Raw genomic sequence first — 20,005 nt, 5'->3', positions numbered from 1 at the left:
AACATTTCTCACAAGTGAGGACAGAGGAGGGTCTTTCATTGATCGATCTGCCTGTGCTTGTCCTACACACCTGTAAAGACTGGTGGGCAAAAAGCCTTTTTACCAGCATTATAGAAATTGATACCACACAAAATTATATTTGTGATGTTTTATATGACCTAAGGGAAGCATATGGAAAAAAGGACAAGATTAAGGACAGATCATTAATTTGTTTTGCCAGTAATGACCTGCTCTCCTCAGTTGCAACACAGAAAGATCTAACCTGAGGACAGGAGTCTTCAATAGCAGACGTGTGGACCCATGTGTTTGAGCTGTTCAAGGATAATCAGCCCTGTCAAAACCTGCACTGAGATCGACGAGAACTGAAGATTTCCCTACATTATCTGCTAAAAGCAAGTTGCTTGCCAACTTGAGACGTGGCGTCTGAGTGCCGAGACGAGCTCTAAAACCAGACTGAAACTCCTCAAAGAGAGCACTATTCATAAAAGAGGGTTTTTTTTTTCTTTTTCACCAAAAACCTTGGCCAAGACGGGCACTTTAGACATCAATCTGTGGCTGTTTTCACTCTGAAAATAAAGTCTAATGTCAGTCAGTAATGGTTCAAAAAAACAAAAAGGAAAAATATTCTCTGTTAACCGGTGAAGGAAGGATTTGTTCTCATTTGTTTTTATGACAGCAAACCCGAGTTCATTAAGGATGGTAAAATCTAAAAGACAAAAGCTCTGTTGACAAGGAATGTAACACTCAACAAGCAACAAATATCACTAGAGGCATCGGATTATCAAGTTCATATAATAATGACAGAGTTTAGTATTTACTGTGTGGGACCACAATGTTGATCCGCATCAAACAGTTAAGCCCACTGCTGGTAATTAGATTCATAATTTGATTTCCACCATTACAGTGCAAGGCACCATGTGGCCATTGTAAATTGAGTTACTGTCTTCCAGCCTCCTTGGCAAAAGCCCTTCATCCTTGGTGCAAACACACAGATGGTGAAATAATAACAGAAACCAGGAAACCCTGATGGACGGGCATGTTAACAGCTTCTCTTGTGATTCCGGGAGGTGGAATGCTATGCAGATTGTGCTTACTAATCTTCCTCTAAAGTGAATGTCGACACTGGAGTGTGGAGCCTCCTGCTGTCATTAAGAACAAAACAAATCCGCAGAGCTGGAGGGGTCTTTGCTTGTAAAGTTTATGAACCCTTCCAACAGCATGCAAATTCACAATCTAGATGCTATGGATTTTAATGCCTGTTTCAAGTTGCTGATCGCTTTAGTCTTTCCATTAAAGAAGTCGTTATCACTCTGTTGGCTACTGGCTGCAAACAACAACACAGACCTTAAGACAGATTGAATTAATGTAGATAACAAGAGGATAATTTCCATTAATTGCTCAGTTGGCAGGTGTGCCAACTGAGCTTTAGTCATTTTGACAAGAAGTTGCCATGTTCATGCATTGTTTTAAGTTCCCCTCTGGCAAATGAAATTCATACAGCACTCAGTGATTACATATTGAGCACAAAGAGGATTTTGAAGGCTTGATGAAATGGTGATGATCAATAAATTATTTCTTTTGTATTTATTCAGTTTTTGCACAATAAGCAGTTTCCCTCCACTGAAGAGGCAGTGCTGGGATAAAATGCTGTAATGTGCATAAACTGAGTTCATTGCTCTTTCTGCTTAATTAACTTTGCAGGGGTGTAGCATGTCTTGCTTTAATTTTAAGTCTAGATAAAAAAAAAAAACATTCAGAGGAATTAGTCCTGTCACTCACCCTGAAAGCTGGAGTTGGTAGTCGGTGCATGCTGCTGCCTGTCTTGTGGGCTTGTAGATTTATGACAGCTTAGAATGGTGTTTTCTATGCTGTTCACTTGTACGGTGCTGTAGCATGCTGTGTGTTGCGCCTCACTCTTGGTTATAGCACAAGAAATAGTAACATCATATTCTGTGTACTGATAAAAAACCTCTAATCCATCACATTAAAACAGTGACCGCACCGTGCCTGAACACAAACCCAACATTTCAAAAATCATCCCATAGTAGTGACTGGTTACTGATCTCCTCCATCTTGCCCACAATGTTCCAGCTATTTCTGAAATGGCATACCTAAACAGTACCAACAGTAGGTTTTTGTGGCTTTTCATTTTGAGCAGCAGGGAAATTAATATTCAAAGCTAAACAGAACCTTTGAGTCAGTATTTAATCATAATCTCATCTATTAAACAAAACAGCAGAGCAAGTGTCACCTGTGCTTTACAATTCCTCAGACTCCTGGCTGCTGTTTTTGCCTATTGTTATCTAAATTACCAACAGTGCACTTTAAAGTGGAAGACTTAAACAACAATCACATTATACTCCCTTCAGTCTAATTACAGTCAGACAGACTTTTTATTCCAAGTGTTCTGAATGTGCCCAAAGAAATAACATGGCATTGTGCAAAGTGATGCGTGCAAAAGGTTCGCTTTTCTGTGGAATATGATTATGTATGCAAATCCAGATCTGCTGATGATTTTAAATGCCATTTATTCCAGGGATGATAATTCATTATCTTTTTCTTTTTCTTTTTTTTTTTTTTTTTTTTTTTTTTTTAATCACACACCTTTACACCTGGGAGCTACCCAGCACAACCACAGTGTTTTACTGCTGGCCAGTGACCACTGCCATTGGAGTAATTGGTTTTCTGTTAAAGCTGTGATCGAAAAAACCTACCGCCTGGTCCAGATTGGCGGTGGTTCTTTTCCACACTTTTCTTGTCCAATATCTTCAATAAAAAAACTCAAAATGAACTCAAAATCTGATGCAGTAAAATAGGTTTATTATTTATATTATTATTGTTATTCACCTTAATCACAGTACAATAAAGAGTACAATAATTTATACCATTAACTAAAAAACAATAATAATGATAGTAATATGTAATAAATGATTACATCTTCAGATTACATATCATGAGTACTGTCTACATAACTACATACTTCAGGAAAAATTTTACTTTTCCACGACCCCAATCCAGATTTTTCGTGCCTGTGCTGAAGAAACAATGTCTTTCAGCTCACAGAACAGTTTTATGAGCACATTAGAGATTGGACAAAATGACAAAAATCAAGACCCAAGACAACCTGCTTAAGTCTGTGAGTTAGTCTAGCCTTAGAGCATGTGAATCTGGAAATGTGTTACAGCCACACTGCACAGTTTGCAGTGGCAATATGGGATCTGATTGGTTCACTGACAGCCAGTTGCTGTGCTGGACAGCTTTACGGCAGAGGCAGAGGCTGCCATCAGTGCTTGATTAAGGACATTTTGACTCGCTGACTGGAGGATCAAACCAGGAACCATCCATGCAACCACCCTACCTCCTGAGCCATCCCACCCCTTGAAGATTCCTTTTCCTTCTCCTATAAAGGTCTCATTAGCATGTAATTAACTTAGGTCATTGAAACAAGGGGACATTCATTGCTTGGCAGAACCTCAACCTGATCTCACAAAAGCGTGTGAAATGAACACAACTTTCTTAACAACACATTATGTGGTGGTGCCATGAAATGGGTTAAAATTACATGCCAGCACCATGGAGTCAATGCCAATGCAGAGTCAATGAGAAAAAATTACATACCACCACCACTGGTTCAAATGTATTCATGTATTTCTGTGAGATCTGCCTCAGCAGAACTTATAGTTTTCAATTTTCATCTAATGGGCTATTCATTATGAAAGGGTGAAAGAAGAAGACAGCAATTGAGAGAGAAAGAAAGAGACTGCATTCGGGCAGAGGAGAAAGCAGGTACAAGACCTATTCAGCTTTTATCTTTGCATATACGGCCTGGTTTAATGAGGCGGCATTTCAGCAATAAAACATAGACAAACTCACAAACCTATTAACAGCATTAAAATGAAGGGTCACCCAACATTTTTTTTCTTATGGGCCTCAAAGCTTATAATTGGTATGCTGTAGGTCTTCATCCAGTAAGACGTTTTGTTGTTGTTTGTTTTCTTTGCCTGATCGACACATTTATCAGGTCATTAAACATTTTTTCCCCTGCAGCCAGCAAAATACAATTAAGCTGTTTGCAACACAATGATAATAAGTGTCTGCAAATAGTAAATTGTTTAGGATTCATTCTCAACTCTGTTTAATTTTTATGTCCTTTATAAGGACAAGCGCAGTTGCTCTTTTGTTACAAACAAATTAGCTCTCAAACTATACCAAAGGTTCAGTGACTTGTTAGTAATCATATTCAGCTCTCACAACTAAGCAGGCCTGCTCTTATCAAGAGACTTTTTTGTTTGCTTGCTCTGAATTCTCAGTGGAAATGCTAAATGAAGGGTTAGGAACATTGCCTGCTGGCATGAAGTGACTCTTGATTTAGTTACAGTGACAGAGAGTTGACATTCTTTGCGGTTGACTACCGCTTAATGAGCAAAAATGCCATTTTTAAATACAACTCTAATTAGGTCTGCTTATGGCTGTTCCTTCCCAAGCCTGTATTACTCAGTAACATGTTCCCATGAACATACTTTTTAAAATAAGTTTTTCCTCTTTTTTCTTTTTTTTCCACATCAGCCACAACCCAGGGAAGGACAGTATCGAAAGTGTTATTAACTCCCAGAGCAGAGAATATTGAAACAGAGGGTAAAAATATTTTGAGAGTTGATGTTTCATACAAGAAAAGCAACCAGAGGCAGGCAAAAATACATATTTATTCAACAACCAAAACACACTTACCATCATCGTTATCATCTTTTGCAATATGATAGACTGAAAATTATCATTTCAAACTTATTGCACTTTGTCCAAGCCAGTCTGTTTTATGCACAGGTTTGTTTATATATATATATATATATATATATATATACACAATAACAAGTCAACTGTAGCAATTCTTTGATGAGCTACAAGTATTAGTGGATGAACATCACTTTAGTACATCAGCTCCACTGTCATGAAAAAACTATCTGTCGGTGATATCTTCCCATTAAGACTATTTTACATTAATACAGTAGATAACATAATGCCGTTAGTGTTATCCTATAGTGAAAATGTAATTTCCCAGTGCCTTTAGTCAGACATCTGAACCATAGGACTTTATTCCAGCTTTCAGCAGTGTGTTATAGATCAGTCTTTTCTCATGAGTCATCTCGCCATTAGGACGCCATCCAGATGGTGAAAGCGATGAGAAGCGTTGGCAAAATGGTTAGCGGCGTTAGAGAATCCAAGTACAGCATGATCCCTGCACCACACAGGGCAGTGAGGTAGGCGCTCATCCTGCTGCACACAATCTTCCTCACTGTGGTACAGAACTACAAGACAGGGTGTGAAAATTAGACAAGGCTGTCAAACAGAATTTGTGCAACATAAATCATTAATCAATGGTACAGTAGATATCTGTTATCTGTAATATCAGTTTGGTCAGAGAACTCACATGAACATGATCTTAATACATCACAATGAAATGTGAATAGAGAGTAATATTATTGTGGTGTCAAGGCTCTGAATTGATCTCTCTCTGTAACTTAGCCTCCTATTGAGGGACTTATAATCAATCAGAGCTCACACTGGGATGCTGGCACAGGTGGGAGTGAAGATTACAGCAGCTGGCAGCGGTACAGAGGAGCAGAAGGTGAATCAGCACATTTTGCCGTATTGGGATGGAGTGTTTGATGTGGATGTCTTGAGCAAGGCCAAGTCATGTAATGGCGAACTAGCTCGCATGCTCACTTCATTCATTTTGAGAGTAAGTAACACTAGATGGTGCTGCTTACCTCATGAATGAGTAAACTTAATTTTCAGTCCCAAGGGCTTTAGTAATGTCCTCATATGACCAAATGTCAGAGTGCTTTTACTCTACCAAATATCTGCCTCTTGTTCAAAGTATGTTAGTTGCTGGATGAATTTGCATTTCATTAAAATATCTTGCCATTATACAGTGACTCCTCAGAATACGGTTTTCAACATGAGGTTTCTTCAGTCACATTCCCTTACTAGTGGCCTGTTGTGATTACTTCCACTTTACACGTGAGTGTTGCTACACATATTGTTCAATAATCTGTTTTTCACCAAATCCTTGGAAAAGGTTGAGGGTATTTCTTAAGCAACACGTGCAATCAAGCTTTCTGTCAAACAGGATTACTTACATGTGACCCTCCTTATGCAGCAAAATGGAAAATTCAAAAATATGCTAATTAGTTTGTGTTTGTCACTTGATAATAATGGTGTATTTTGCCTGAATTAAAAACTGAAAACGCAATGCAGCCCATTAAATCAACCACAAACTATTTTTTTTTTTTTTTTTTTTTAAGTTATTCAACTGTGAAATGAATAATGACTTGTGCATATTTTTCAACAAGCTCTTGCTACTGCTGCAGTCTCTCATGTACTTACTAGTTTGGCAGACAATTAACAAACACCCCTAAAAGATTACTCAGCATAGTGAGAAGTGCTGATGTTATAGCAAACTCTTCATGGAAGGTCAGTAACTCTACCTGGTATGTCTGGTAGCTGATGGCCATGCCATACCGGCAGTACATGACGTAGTGTTCACAGTTGTACCACAGCAGACTGTAGGTGATGGAGCCCAGCAGTTTCTCAGCCCTTCGGGCCACCTCGTCCCCATCCAAGGGAGGCTGACTGCACAACTTGTCCGTGTGGTTAACTAAAATCTCTGAGCCGTAAGCGAAATCTGTCACAGTGTCCACTCTGATGCTGGCCACTTTGGTGATTACCCCTAGAATGAGACGGTTGTTTGTCACCATCTGGGCTATAGCAGATTTGTTCTTGGATATCGCTGGCAGGATGTCCGGAATGAGATGAGCCACCCGGTTGTCACCCAAGTAAATACCGAAATGGGTGAATAATGTCCTTGGGACTTCTAACAGGTCACCACGCTTGTAGCGGGACAGGTCATATTTGGAGTCCTCCTCTTTGTCTTTGGAAGCCACAAAGAAAAGGTTTAATAGTTGGAAAGGAAACATGATGGCAATCTGCATCAAACTGTTGGATACCTGAGTATTTTATTCATATGGGAGTTAGGAGGAGCTAGTGTGATTAATCGGATTAGATATTTGTCAATGTTTCAGTCTGATTTTGACAGAAATAAAGAAGCTTTCCCTAATCACATGGATGTGGTTGACTTGATTTCAAAACTTGGGCCTGCTTTTCAGTGTATTTAGGTCAATGCTTGCAATGCTAATTAAGAAGCCTGAACTGGCAACTCCGGGGATTAAGTCCTCATTTAAAAGGTCACAGATATTGTACCATCATACCCGAACAAAAGACTTCATATTGCAGGCTTGTTACCAGCCTGTGCGTGATAGGCCTGTGCTTAAAACTGTGTCATTATTACACAGCATTTTTCCTGAGTATGTGTACAATTAGATACATATCATTAACCAGCAACATTTTTCAAAACAAACACTCTAATTACACACATACATCATAGCATATTATGAAGTCATGGCTAGTTTATTAGTTTGCTTCCTCTGGCATGGGCAGTGATAGTATATTAATTAATCACACACACATAAGGCACACAAATACATATAAAAAGTTTATTAAACATTTATCTTATTTACAACATTGGCAACTAAGTACAAAATGGCAGATTTATTATTTTATTTTAAAGGCACATTTGCATTAAATATAGCACTCAAGCGTTAAACTGGAATATACCTATTTCACATTATGGCTAAAAAAGGTTTCCTTAAAGTCAATGTACCGTTATTGACTTGAGTGGTGAGTGTAAATGTTCGACAAAAAACAAATTAAAAACAGTATTTCTGCTACACAAATTTAACATTCTGTTGCATCAGTAGCCCTCAGTAGTTTATGAGAGTAAAATCTTCAGCTGTGTAGTACCGCTGCTTACTGAGGCATGTCAAAATACAAGGCCATGTCAGCCTGCTGTGCACTACAAATGACAACATGCTTATGAATGCCGGGCATTTTGTGTGGCATAACATGGAGCGCACAAGAAGCACCATCATGAAAAATTTCAAGTGACTGTTTATGTCAAATTAAAGTTCATGTTTATGTGCTGAGAACCTTTAACCAGCCATCCACAGGGTGAAGGGGATAAGAATTGTGGGTAATGTAGTTGCAGGTGCCATGCCAAAATGCACGATGGAGATCATCCCAAGAAGAAATGTAACAACAAAGCTCCGCTGGTCTCGGATGATCGATTTCAAGCACTGACAAAACTGGAAAAAAAGGAGAATTAATTACTGTATGCACTCTGACAGTAGTAAAGTTGTTTTTATACTTCAGGCCTGAAACAATCACATGGAATTCTATTAGACATCAATAATATACAACAGCTGCAGTATGGAGCTTGTATAGTTCATCATCATTTGATTGCATCACAGTGACACCATGAGTTTATAATTGAATTACATGCAAGGATTGTGTCTAATACATGCAAAAATGCACATTTATAAAATCCAGCAGCAGAATGAGACTTTCAGCATGCATGCATTCAAACATTCATTGTGAAGTGTACCAGCTTTACCTTCTCAGTTTGCTGACTTGCTGCCGCTCCGTATCTGCAGTATGTCACAAAGTGCTCACAGTTATTCCACAGCAGACTGTACGGGATTGCTCCGATGAGTTTCTCGGCTCTCTTAGCGACATCCTCATTCGGGAATGCCTCTGTCTTGATCATCTTGTCCATATAGTTTACTATTATGTTGGAGCCATATGCAAAGTCCTCCACTGTGTCCACGCGCACCGTGGCACACCTATACATGCAGCCAAAGATGAGCCTTTTATTAGTGACAACTGTACTGATTCGCTTCTTGTCATTTGTAAATACAGGCAGGATGTCGGGGATCAGGTGAGCGACTTTGTTGTCACCTAAATAGATGCCAAAGTGGGTAAACAAGGTTCTCGGGACTTCCAGCAGGTCTCCTCTCCTGAAGGCGGACGAGTGGACTCGCTGCGTCGCGCGCTCTTGGTGCTCATCAGCCGACCATTTGGAGTCAAAAAGTTTAAAGTTGGAGAGAAGGGACAGCTTCTCTATCAGGAATGTCAACAGCTGGAGCATAGCGAGAGTTTTCTGGGAGAGCACCGGTGGGGGCTTGGGCCGCGAGGGCTTTTTATCCTCATCAGCATAGGAGGAGACGCGCGCACGGAGAAAATCCTGAGAACACGATTGGTCACGAGCGACCTTCTTAGCGTATTTATTATGCACATGCGCCTGATTCTTTGAGTCAGCATCTTGTAAAAAATGTCACCTGTGTTATATTTACAAATGAACATACTAGTCCAGTCATTTTATGAAAAAACCTAGGACAAATTGCAAGAGAAGCAAACTCAACTGATTTTGTATCCTCAGTTTGTCCTGAGTGAGGGAAAAAAAAGTCCCAAGAAATCCCATTGGTGGAAAGTTTTGAAAATCACCTATTTATGACCACATATTACCAAAAAACACTGTTTTTAACACACAGGGGAAAGGGATCAAAATTTTACTTTCAGATATCACTATAAAAATTCACAAGATGATTACACACACAAAGACAAGAAAAAAGTCAATTACAAGTTCTTTGAATTATTCTGTTTTCACATACATATCACACATTATCTGATTTGATATGCGCTAATAAGGAATATAAGGAATAAATGCCAGAACAGATATTTAAACAGTGGATTAAAAGGTTACTATATATACAGTAACCTTTTAATTCACTTTTATATAGTAACCTTTTAATTCAAGGTTACTATATATATAGTAACCTTTTAATTTACTGTTTAAATGTCTCTTCTGGCATTTATTCCTTATATTCCTTATTAGCGCATATCAACTCAGATAATGTGTGATATGTATGTGAAAACAGAATAATTCAAAGAACTTGTAATTGACTTTTTTCTTGTCTTTGTGTGTGTAATCAACTTGTGAATTTTTATAGTGATATAGTGATATCTGAAAGTAAAATTTTGACCCCTTTCCCCTGTGTGTTAAAAACAGTGTTTTTTGGTAATATGTGGTCATAAATAGGTGATTTTCAAAACTTTCCACCAATAGGATTTCTTGGGACTTTTTTTCCCTCACTCAGGACAAACTGAGGATACAAAATCAGTTGAGTTTGCTTCTCTTGCAATTTGTCCTAGGTTGACCCCAATTTTGGCCTAAAATTACTGGACTATACAGGCCAACTGAAACACTTTCATTTAACCCCTCTGTTATCTTTGGGCCAGTTTGACCCCATTCAGTGTTTGACTCTCTAAATACACCATTATTAATATTTTTGGCTGTTTGTTTGTTTGTTTGTTTGTTTGTTTGTTTGTTTGTTTGTTTTTTGCTTATATTCAATGACTTTTCCTAATTTAATGCAGACAAGAGGGTAAACACAAAATGATATGTTTTCAGTGTCCAGTACACATCTTGTACACATCAGTGTTTCTTTGGGGTCATTTTTTTTCTTAGCTGTATAAAACATATAAGAACTATTAACATTTTACACAAATTTGCTGTAGCTGTTTTGGATGACACTGAGGAACTATAACAGGACACTGATAATCTTCCCTCTGCTTTAGGGCCCTCAGCTAACAGGATCATACCTGTAGTGTGAGAACCACTGATAGTTACTGAGACATTTGGGAGGGAAAAATATGATTCCCACAAGAACTCTGATGTGCACAAAGACAGGGAATGGGGGACGTTATGTTTTATTTAAAGGGCCATTTATATAGTCAACAAAACACACGAAGTACCTGATGCATAGACTTGGGTAGCACTTTTTATCATGTCCATTTTCTGGAGGTTTAAGTTACTGGGGTCAAGTTGATCCCAACAGATTTAAAAAAAAATGTTTTATGGTAAGAGGAGTGTTAATACAAGAACAGAGCAAAAAGCTTTGGCTTCATGAAGCTAATTGATTTTTTAAAAGGATTTCTAAATTTCCATTCTTTTGAACTAGAAAAATTAAAGCTGCATAAACCCTATCACAAGGGCACTTCTCTACTCTAACATCATTTGCTCCTAAAAACCCTCTCATATAAGTGGACTGCATTTCTGGGTGCAAATGTACACTGATGCTAGATAAGGTATGGTCAGTTTTCTAAATGAATAAATATGGGTTATCAGACTAATAGCTTGGAGTGAACCGTGGCTTGCCTGAACCTCTATTTTTTTCTGGACCCATGTTCTCCAGTATTAGGATAATAACAAAGATCCAAAATTTTGGCTGGTGAGAATATAAGCCAAGATCTTGCCTGATCATCTGACAGCCTGTTTACTAACAAATGAAAACTGTCTTAGAAAGCACTTTTTATTTACATAAGCAAACAAGCAATGCATTTTACTTTACTTTATATCTTTTTCCACTTTGTTGAACTCATGAATGGCAGCAACACAGCCCATTTTTGTTTTGTTGTAAATTGGCCGACTTTTGTTCATTAGCCTTTTGGTGCCACTTTGTGTGAATGACATTCTAATTAAACTATTAAGCTGATTACCCTCCAGACAATAATTGGGGAAGGGGACCGTTTGTGTGTGTGTGTGTGTGTGTGTGTGTGTGTGTGTGTGTGTGTGTGTGTGTGTGTGTGTGTGTGTGTGTGTGAGTGTGTGTGAGTGTGTGAGACAGGAGGATGACTAGCAGGGGGCATACGATGAGATAAAACATTCCACAGGCCAGATTACTTTATAATCCTGTGGGATTCAGTTACAGTCTCATCTTTTAACCCAGAAAATACCTTGAGAAATACTTAGGCTTCTTTGATCTGATGTCTCAGATTTTTTTTTCTTCTACATTTGCTGACCCAGATACCATAAAATCCCTGCAATAATTCAATTATGTTACCGGTATTTAACACAGCCCAGCTGCTTTGTCAGACTATGGGAAAGCTACAGTTTGACCTATAAAGGAGAAACTCTTTTGAGGAAGTGAATGTGATTAACGCATATACAGTACTACTTGCAAGACATAAATAATACACACTGATATGTTCATCAAATATTTACTGTGCTAACTGCTAGGATCATAAACATTGGCAGACGGGATCACAGTGTTTGCAGAGGAGGTGTGTCAACAATTCTGTTGCTTAAACTATTAATGAAAAAAATTAGAGTGAAGTTAATATTAACTTTCCCTGAGATCCCAGACCCCAGACAGCCCATGTGGTTGATGGTGTCAAGGGACCTGTGTTCCCCTCAATTTATTTAAAACTTCACTAAAAAGTGATAGATCATCAGCCAGCCATGCTCATGAGATTGTAACACTGAGCTATTTGGGTTGACTCTCTCTGACAATGAGAATTGCTTTTATTTCTATTCAACAGGATAGCCATTACATGTGATTTGTTGCAGTCCTTGGTGCCATAACTAGGATGAGTCCTACTTAGGTATCAAAAAATACCATATCAGGTCATAAATGGTGGCAATACAGGACATCAGGGTGTGCTATCATCATCAAGTCGAAGTGTTTCAGCAGGGGTGCCATGGGGGAAAAGTTAGGACAATTCCAAGGGCCCTTGCCTGACAGGGGCCCTAAAAAATAGGTAAAAACTAATATAAAATTATTAAACCATCATCGAGTAAATATATATATATATATATATATATATATATATATATATATATATATACATACATACATAGTTTTTTTGGGGGGGGTTTTTTGTTTTTTTCATGGGGCCCAAAATTCCTGGCGGCGCCCCTGTGTTTCAGGTTATCAAGAGGGCACCTCCCATCACAGATGTTTAATTTAGTCAGAGCCACAACACCTGCAGGAGGCTCAGTAGCACTGACTCTTGATAACGGTGGTGTCCCAGGGCCACTCCGCCCTCAACACCCCAGTGTATCAGTCTGTATGTGTAATACCAGCATATATGTAAGTGTTATTCTTGGAGTTAATTCTTTTATACTGTCTTATGTACTATCAAGGTGCTTGCAAGATATTTATGTTGATTTATCACTCCTTTCAGTATCTAGTATCGCTGACATTACACCTTAAGCACCCTTAAAACAGTATTTGGAAATTCCACATTAATACTGTATTATAGTAGTATGTAGCGCTGAACCCATTAAGCACTAAGCACCATTAGGGCAAGAATCACATAAAAAAAAAAAAAAAGTGGTTAACAGATACTTTCATTTTCTTTTAACCAGGCAGGCTCATTATGGACAAATTCTTGCTCCCAGTTGACTCTGATAGGGGCGAGGGTGTTGAAATAAAAGACAAACCAAACAATTAACATAGAATAGACAACAAATAACAGAGCCAGTAAATATGCTGATAAGTGCTGATATGCAGATATGTAAAGGGAAGACTTAAAGGTAAACTATTTTCTGGTCACATTCAGGTCAGCTCAAGTGCCTTGACTACCTTAAATTCCTCTACCAAACAAAAACAAACAAAAAAAAAAAGAAAGCAAAAAAAAGGCAATTTGCATAGAAACAGACCAGTTAAAATTGCCATATGGGTAATGCTGCTTCATAATACAATAAATGAAAACTGAAAACAACAAAATCATGTAGAAGATGGTTCTTTGAGTGATGTTTTATGCCAAAGTTATCAATGCTATGCAGACACCGGGGGGTCAGCCAACTGCGCATTTCACCTCCAATCACACCATGTTCAGCTGAGTCGACTTACCGTCTGTGACCTCAGGCTGAACCCTCAGGTGGCGTTAAAAACAACCTTTGGCCTCTGTCTCGGTGGGATTTGCTCCATGGTCAAACTGCCCCATACGTACTTGCAGGCAATGGGGGACCCTAACACGGCAATTTAAACTTCATGTTTGGCCCGACCACCTATAAACTATGCTGACTTTGTTCCTCAGCTTGTAAACTGATTACAGACAGACCTATTTCTTAAAGTTGTGAACGCTTTCAGAAAAAAAATAATGACACAGCACCAGAGTATGACGAAGCATTAAGGCAAAACAGAGGTGAATTACAGCTATCATCTTCAATAAAAAAAAGACAACTTTGCACTTCTTTATTTTGTTTTCTCTTCTGGTGAAATACAGTAAGAATATCACCTGCCTACATCTGTAACAACAACAGCCCAAAGCTTAACATCCAGGGCACCATCTTGAGAGCGAATGAGAGCGAGTGCCCGTGTCTTCATGGCACTTGAAGAGAGAAAGAGACGTTTTCCATCTGGCGTGTGTCCACAAAGAGGGCAGTTCAGCGAGAGTTCAGCACTGTTTAGGTTCATGGGCCTGACAGTTCACTCTCAGGTCAGTGGGCTTTATATCAGTGTGGTGCCTGCTTTTTTCCCATAATAAAACCAGGTCACAAAAAGGTAGTGGAGGTGAGATTTATTATCCAGTGGCAACAAGGGGCCCACAGATGAAGCTTTATTGAGTTTTATGTTATCACATGTATTGTAACTGTTTGCTTTGATGTAATAAAAAGTGGCGCCCACAGTGGTAATGCCCACATACATTTACTGTGTACCGTACATCAAACAGCACACACAAAAGACATGGTACATCAACATTATACATCATTCTGTGTGCCCTAAATACAGTATGATCTACAAGAACCACTGTATGGTTGCTTGAATAGTTTAAATGGCACTGTAAGCATTCCTCCACACAGATGAATATCTTATTCTCCCCTGCAAACATCACAATAACTCGCCTGCAGCAAGCAGGGGACAAGGTTGTATATAGTTTCTCTACACCGCAGCACTGAAAAAATAAAATGTCCATTGCAGATTGTAATCACTTCCCATTTTGCTCTTGAAGAAAATGGCCTGAAACTTGTCAGTCATGCTTGACTGTGACTTTCCCCTAAATGGATGCATTCCCATTATAGCCCATAACAAACACTGACCTCTGGCATTGCTTGCTATGTTTGGCAAAACTTTGTTGTTTTAAATTATAGAAGGCCCTTGGATGTTGACAAACATCGCAGAATGTTGGAGAGAAATTCATACACAAGAAGTGGCTAATATACAGATTAACATGTGGCACACTCCTAATGAGATTATTGTGCTGTTTGGCTGGACTCGGATGAACTCAGGCTTCATCCAAGCAGCAGAGCATGTGAGGACACTTGATATTTATAGTCCTGCTACCAAAGAAAAGTGGGTATCTGTTTCAAGCTCATGACTTACATAAATTATATACCACTACAAATTAGAAACATACACATCCCTCCTTTGCAGGCTTCACACATAGGCCTATATTGGGCTGTAAATTTGTTAAATATTATAAATAATTCCAAATCACAGGAAAACAGAGGCTCTTTCATTCTATACCAGCTATGACTAGTTGATATTGGAAAATATATTATGCTGTGGCTTGTGCAGGAATCATTATGGCTTTCTCGTTTGTATTTTTCCACATCACCTCGCATAAAGTAGATGAGGAAAATCATAAGCATCTGTCCACTGCTTTTATTGATTTGATAATGCCACTTCTGATGCTATTCTTCCTTGTTAAACAACAGTGGGTGCTGTCGTCTCTCTTTGTAAAAGTAACACCGAGGAGATTTCCTTCTCTCTTCTCTCCTCAGTTAATCTGTCTTCCAAGGTGGTTGGCTCCAGTTCACTCTAGAAAAGCTTAGCTATACATGAATTTCTTTCAAATTAAGCTCATGAAAAAGCTGCTTTGCTTTGTGAGAAGACTAAAGGAAACAAATCATTAATACTCCTTTGTTTCTGGAAAAACCCAGAGAAAAACCCTGAGAAAAACTTTCTCACAGACAACATTTTCCATACAGTGAGATATTCATTAATCCATATCGGTTGCATCAATATGGTGAACCTCATTCTCTCATAGTGAATGCAGCCTAAAGGATCATCTGAAAATGTGACTCAGGGTCACATGATGTCAAAGTCTAACTTTGACATCATGCATACCGCAGATGACATACCGCAGATGATTGAGGAAATAATAATCTCACCTCATTCACAGTGTTTTCCATTTACATTCTCCCTCAACCAGAAATAAAACACCAGGGAGATACAAACTCCTTTAGAAAGACATTGTTTAAGTCTTCAGTTTGGAGGTGCATCCACTGATTGGACAGCATTGATAGTGGTTCCACTCCCACTAGTGGTCGTGCTGACCAATGCAGCTTTGAAAGAGTCGGCACCACTGGACTGATAGAATGTAAAATTATGGGAGAAAAATATATTACGCTGTATTCAGTTGTTTTTCGAAGCATTAGGATAATAAGATGCTGAGTCTTCCTTTGTTATTATTATACAATAAAGCATGCAGCTTAAATGAAAAAAATGGTAGGTATTTTCACTGACATTTCAGTCTGAATACACCAAATTTTAAAGCCTTGCCATGTAGAAACTATGATTAATTCAAGTCAAACAGAAAAAAATATATATATACCATATTTGAGAAAAAGGTGAGTCATGATTCTTCCACAGTTGCATGTTTGTACCTGTGTCATCATCACCCTCACATGAGATCTAAACAAAGCTAAAGCCACTTGCAGTTGTGACTGAAAGTGCCAATAACAGGCCCTGTCACATCTGGGAAATGATCAATGATGGACAGTTGAGTCAGAGCTTTGTCCTAACACTGACTCAGGTTATGAGTGGGATGTTTGCACATGAGCCCCTTATCAAACACTGAACTGAGGACCTTGTTCAGATAAATATACGGCAGAGTCCACAGGCTCTTCATTCTCCAAAAAGTCAAGACCACAACTGGTGGCAACATGGCTTCATCACTTTCTTCAGCAGTGGCAGGAGTTCTGTTACTTCTCTCCCTCTCATCAGCAGTAAGTCTCTGAGTTTAACAGGATGTCTGTCTGATTCATTATGATGAGCAGCAAGAAGCTAAACAGTGTTGTGCTTCTTTTCTGCAGCAAAGGGGAGACTCCTCTGACTTGACATGCATCTCAAATGATGGCTTTGTAAGTACGCAGCTATAAACAATGAGCTCAAGTGTTGCCAATGTGCTTGAAAATATTTTGTCTGTATGTAATATCAGCATTTTGTATTGGACTTGGCAACATGGGTCTCTATTAGTTTAAAATTAACAATGTTTTTTTTTTGTTTTTTTTTTGTTTTTTTGTACTCAGGGAAAGTATTGTCCCACTACATGTGGAGTGGCAGATTACCTGCTGAATTATATGCCAGGTGTGAACCAGGACATAGATGATATGTTATACGAACTGGAGAGAATTACCAATTTGACCGAGGGGGCTGTGGAAAAGGTGGACTACATGAAAGACTCGGCTGCATCAGCCCAAAAGAGCTCCCAGTCAGGTAACTCACTTCGCCGAGAGCTGCTGGAGCTGCAGCAATGGCTTTTATTTAAAAAAAATAATAATAAAATAAATAAATAAATCTAATTGCTGTTTAATTATTCTCTTACTTTAGTCAGACTTGTTTGATTACTCTGTAATTGAAAGTGCTGTTGAATCAGGATGAAAACTATTAAAGTATAATGGGACAACTACTGAAAGAAATTATGATGTACTTTTCAGATGCCTACTACAAAAGATCATCGAGTATGCTGGATGATGTCCTTCGATTTGAAAAGACCATCACTGCACAGGAGCAGCAAATATTGTGAGTTTGATTGAAAATACACTGTCATAATGACATTATCGCTTCATTCTAATCACTAATCATTTAGACCTTAGAGCTCTCTTTGTGTCATAAATTGTAATATGAATTACTTAGGAGAATGAAACATCTATTGTTTATTTTGTTTCCCTCTCACCAGTGAACTTCAGAGTCAAATCACAGACAATGAGAGGAGAATGGCAGAACTCAAGCAGCTCTCCATTCAGCTGCAGCAGAAATGCAGTGAGCCATGCAAAGACACAGTTGAAATCCAGCCCACCACAGGCACAGGTAAACCTACAGTGACCCTCAGGCCATTCCCATTTCACAAACAGTTTCTCAATCTTGCCTCATGAAAACCACATTGTGTCCTAGTTCAGTGTTTAGTCAGAGACTGATCAATATCACGCATCAGTGCAGAGCAAACAATTGAAGAGTGCTCCAGTAATTTATTTGTACCACACTACAAAACCTCATTTAATCTCTACAAAAATGGCAGCTCCTCCTTAACAATACAGATCAAATCAACAACAGCGAAAAGATCAGCTAAGCATGTTTTCATCCCATCTTCCATGTTTTATTCTTTTGTAGACATAGCCATCCAGCAATTTTTATTTAGAAAGTGGTGAACCGCATGCCTTTTTGCAAAGCCTGTGTCATGGAATAATGATTAATGTTGAAACTTTAAAACTTTCTTCACCATTATTTCTTGTATTTTTCAGACTGCCAGGATATTGCTAACAAAGGTGCCACCAGCAGCGGTCTTTACTATGTGAAGCCAGCGAAGGCGACAGAGCAGTTCCTGGTCTATTGTGAGATTGACAGCTTTGGACGTGGCTTCACAGTCATACAGAGGGTATGCATCACTTTTCCCACCAAGGAAAATGAATGCATGTTGCTTCTGTTTTAAATGGACTGATTCCTGTATATTATTTTGTAGAAGAAATAGAAGCTAAAATGACTAGAGTGACATTGTCCTCAACAACATTTATCTACAACACCCAGATAAACTGGTTAAAAACTGCTGATCCCAAATGGTAATGAACAACTACTAATACTCACTGTAGTTCTGGTTTAAAGAAGGCATTGAAATAGATCAGGATTTGATAAATATATCGCTGGCAAGCTGAAGAATAAAGACCCTGAGCAGCGTTAACTGATTATTGAATGACTGAGCCCTCGTTATGCTCTGTGTCTTTTCGTATCTACAGAGACGTGACGGCAGCGTAGACTTCCACAAAGACTGGATCCAGTATAAGGAGGGCTTCGGCTACCTCTCCCCAGACGACACCACAGAGTTCTGGCTCGGCAATGAGAAGCTGCATTTGCTGACCACCCAGTCCACCATCCCACTTGTGCTGAGGATAGAGCTCGTCGACTGGGAGGGAAACAAGAAGTACATAGAAACATCTCACAGCAACACATTAGATAAGGAGCCAAGAGGAAAATAAACTAACTTCTCAACTCCTCTTTTTTCTCTCCTCTGACCAGACATGCCGACTACGCCATGTTTAGAGTGGGGCCTGAGGTGGACATGTACCGCCTGACCTATGCCTACTACTTTGGCGGCGACGCAGGTGACGCTTTTGACGGCTATGACTTTGGAGATGACCCCAGCGACAAGTTTTTCACGTCTCACAATGGCATGCAGTTCAGCACCCATGACAAAGACAACGACAAGTATGATGGCAACTGTGCGCTCCAGGACGGCTCTGGGTGGTGGATGAACAGGTGCCACGCAGCCCATTTGAACGGCAAATACTACCAAGGTGAGGAAAAATGGCTAAGCGGGCATTGCCAGGCCCATCTCCTGTCTCCCATCGCCTATTTTCTTTTAGCCATGTTCATGTACATGACTGGTGGTGATTATCTAAGCCTAAAGCACAGTAATTGTCTTCCTTAACAATTCTCCCCCAGCACAGTTTTCTTGCTTACACACAAAAACCAACACCACATCATTTGAAACTCATTTTAAGTCATACTGTGCTTTCTCCATGCAGGCGGGAGATACACAGAAAAGGACGCAGGCGAATTCGGCTTTGACAACGGCATCATCTGGGTCACATGGCACAACCGCTGGTACTCGCTGAAGGAGACCACGATGAAGATCATTCCCATCAACAGGATCACAGCAGGCGGTGGACAGCAGGCTGGAGTCAAACAGTTTGGAGGACTGGGAGACAGTTAAACAGCAGAGCAGCATAACAATATCTCTCCGTTCCTGCAGTTCATTTGTGAATTGCCCCAGGCCTTGTGGTTGGCTAAACGTGTTGTGTTCAGCCTTAAAACTTCTTGTGATCAAAAAAGCATCGCTCCAATCTGTTTAGAGAAGTGAAAAAAAAAAAAAAAAAAAAAAAAACTTTTGATATTGCCCTGAATTGGAAACTTCTGACATTGTGTTGTGTCTGGATGTGACGTTTGGTCATTTTGATTGCGTGATCCCGTGGGACACAGGACTGTTCACATTTGCCTTTCCTTATTCAGTCGTTTGTGCACCAACAAATAAATAAATATCTTTTCTT

At 39.2% G+C, this 20,005-nt stretch overlaps 3 protein-coding genes across 3 annotated transcripts; 1 reads left to right on the top strand and 2 right to left on the bottom strand.

Moving 5' to 3' along the window:
* Positions 1 to 4,847: 4,847 nt before the first annotated feature.
* Positions 4,848 to 6,976, bottom strand: LOC115363444 (lecithin retinol acyltransferase). The gene is made up of 2 exons (XM_030057666.1): positions 6,486 to 6,976; positions 4,848 to 5,303 (listed from the first exon to the last, which is right to left on the bottom strand). Exons 1-2 carry the CDS (start codon positions 6,972 to 6,974, stop codon positions 5,148 to 5,150), a joined length of 645 nt encoding a protein of 214 aa, XP_029913526.1. The 5' UTR covers positions 6,975 to 6,976; the 3' UTR covers positions 4,848 to 5,147.
* A 560-nt stretch (positions 6,977 to 7,536) lies between these two features.
* lrata (lecithin retinol acyltransferase a) lies at positions 7,537 to 9,058 on the bottom strand. Its single transcript, XM_030057852.1, has 2 exons — positions 8,507 to 9,058; positions 7,537 to 8,198 (listed from the first exon to the last, which is right to left on the bottom strand). The coding sequence occupies exons 1-2, from the start codon at positions 9,038 to 9,040 to the stop codon at positions 8,046 to 8,048; spliced, it is 687 nt and encodes a 228-aa protein (XP_029913712.1). The 5' UTR covers positions 9,041 to 9,058; the 3' UTR covers positions 7,537 to 8,045.
* Positions 9,059 to 16,627: 7,569 nt separating this feature from the next.
* fgg (fibrinogen gamma chain) lies at positions 16,628 to 19,790 on the top strand. The gene is made up of 9 exons (XM_030059660.1): positions 16,628 to 16,690; positions 16,778 to 16,825; positions 16,994 to 17,180; positions 17,402 to 17,486; positions 17,644 to 17,774; positions 18,206 to 18,339; positions 18,695 to 18,879; positions 18,975 to 19,252; positions 19,484 to 19,790. Exons 1-9 carry the CDS (start codon positions 16,628 to 16,630, stop codon positions 19,669 to 19,671), a joined length of 1,299 nt encoding a protein of 432 aa, XP_029915520.1. The 3' UTR covers positions 19,672 to 19,790.
* Positions 19,791 to 20,005: the final 215 nt, after the last annotated feature.

This window comes from Myripristis murdjan, chromosome 1 (genome assembly GCF_902150065.1).
Source record: "Myripristis murdjan chromosome 1, fMyrMur1.1, whole genome shotgun sequence".
NCBI classification, from domain to species: Eukaryota; Metazoa; Chordata; class Actinopteri; order Holocentriformes; family Holocentridae; genus Myripristis; species Myripristis murdjan.
Note: the sequence above shows the minus strand (reverse complement) of the source record. Positions and strands in the feature narration are given on the sequence as shown.

Coding starts and splice junctions, on each gene's coding strand:
- LOC115363444 (XM_030057666.1), bottom strand. CDS start 6,974: ATGTTTCCTTTCCAACTATTAAACCTTTTCTTTGTGGCTTCCAAAGAC. Junction 5,304..6,485: donor TCAGCTACCAGACATACCAG/GTAGAGTTACTG, acceptor CCTGTCTTGTAG/TTCTGTACCACAGTGAGGAA.
- lrata (XM_030057852.1), bottom strand. CDS start 9,040: ATGCTCCAGCTGTTGACATTCCTGATAGAGAAGCTGTCCCTTCTCTCC. Junction 8,199..8,506: donor CAAGTCAGCAAACTGAGAAG/GTAAAGCTGGTA, acceptor CTTTTTTTCCAG/TTTTGTCAGTGCTTGAAATC.
- fgg (XM_030059660.1), top strand. CDS start 16,628: ATGGCTTCATCACTTTCTTCAGCAGTGGCAGGAGTTCTGTTACTTCTC. Junction 17,181..17,401: donor CCAAAAGAGCTCCCAGTCAG/GTAACTCACTTC, acceptor TGTACTTTTCAG/ATGCCTACTACAAAAGATCA. Junction 18,880..18,974: donor GACTGGGAGGGAAACAAGAA/GTACATAGAAAC, acceptor TCCTCTGACCAG/ACATGCCGACTACGCCATGT.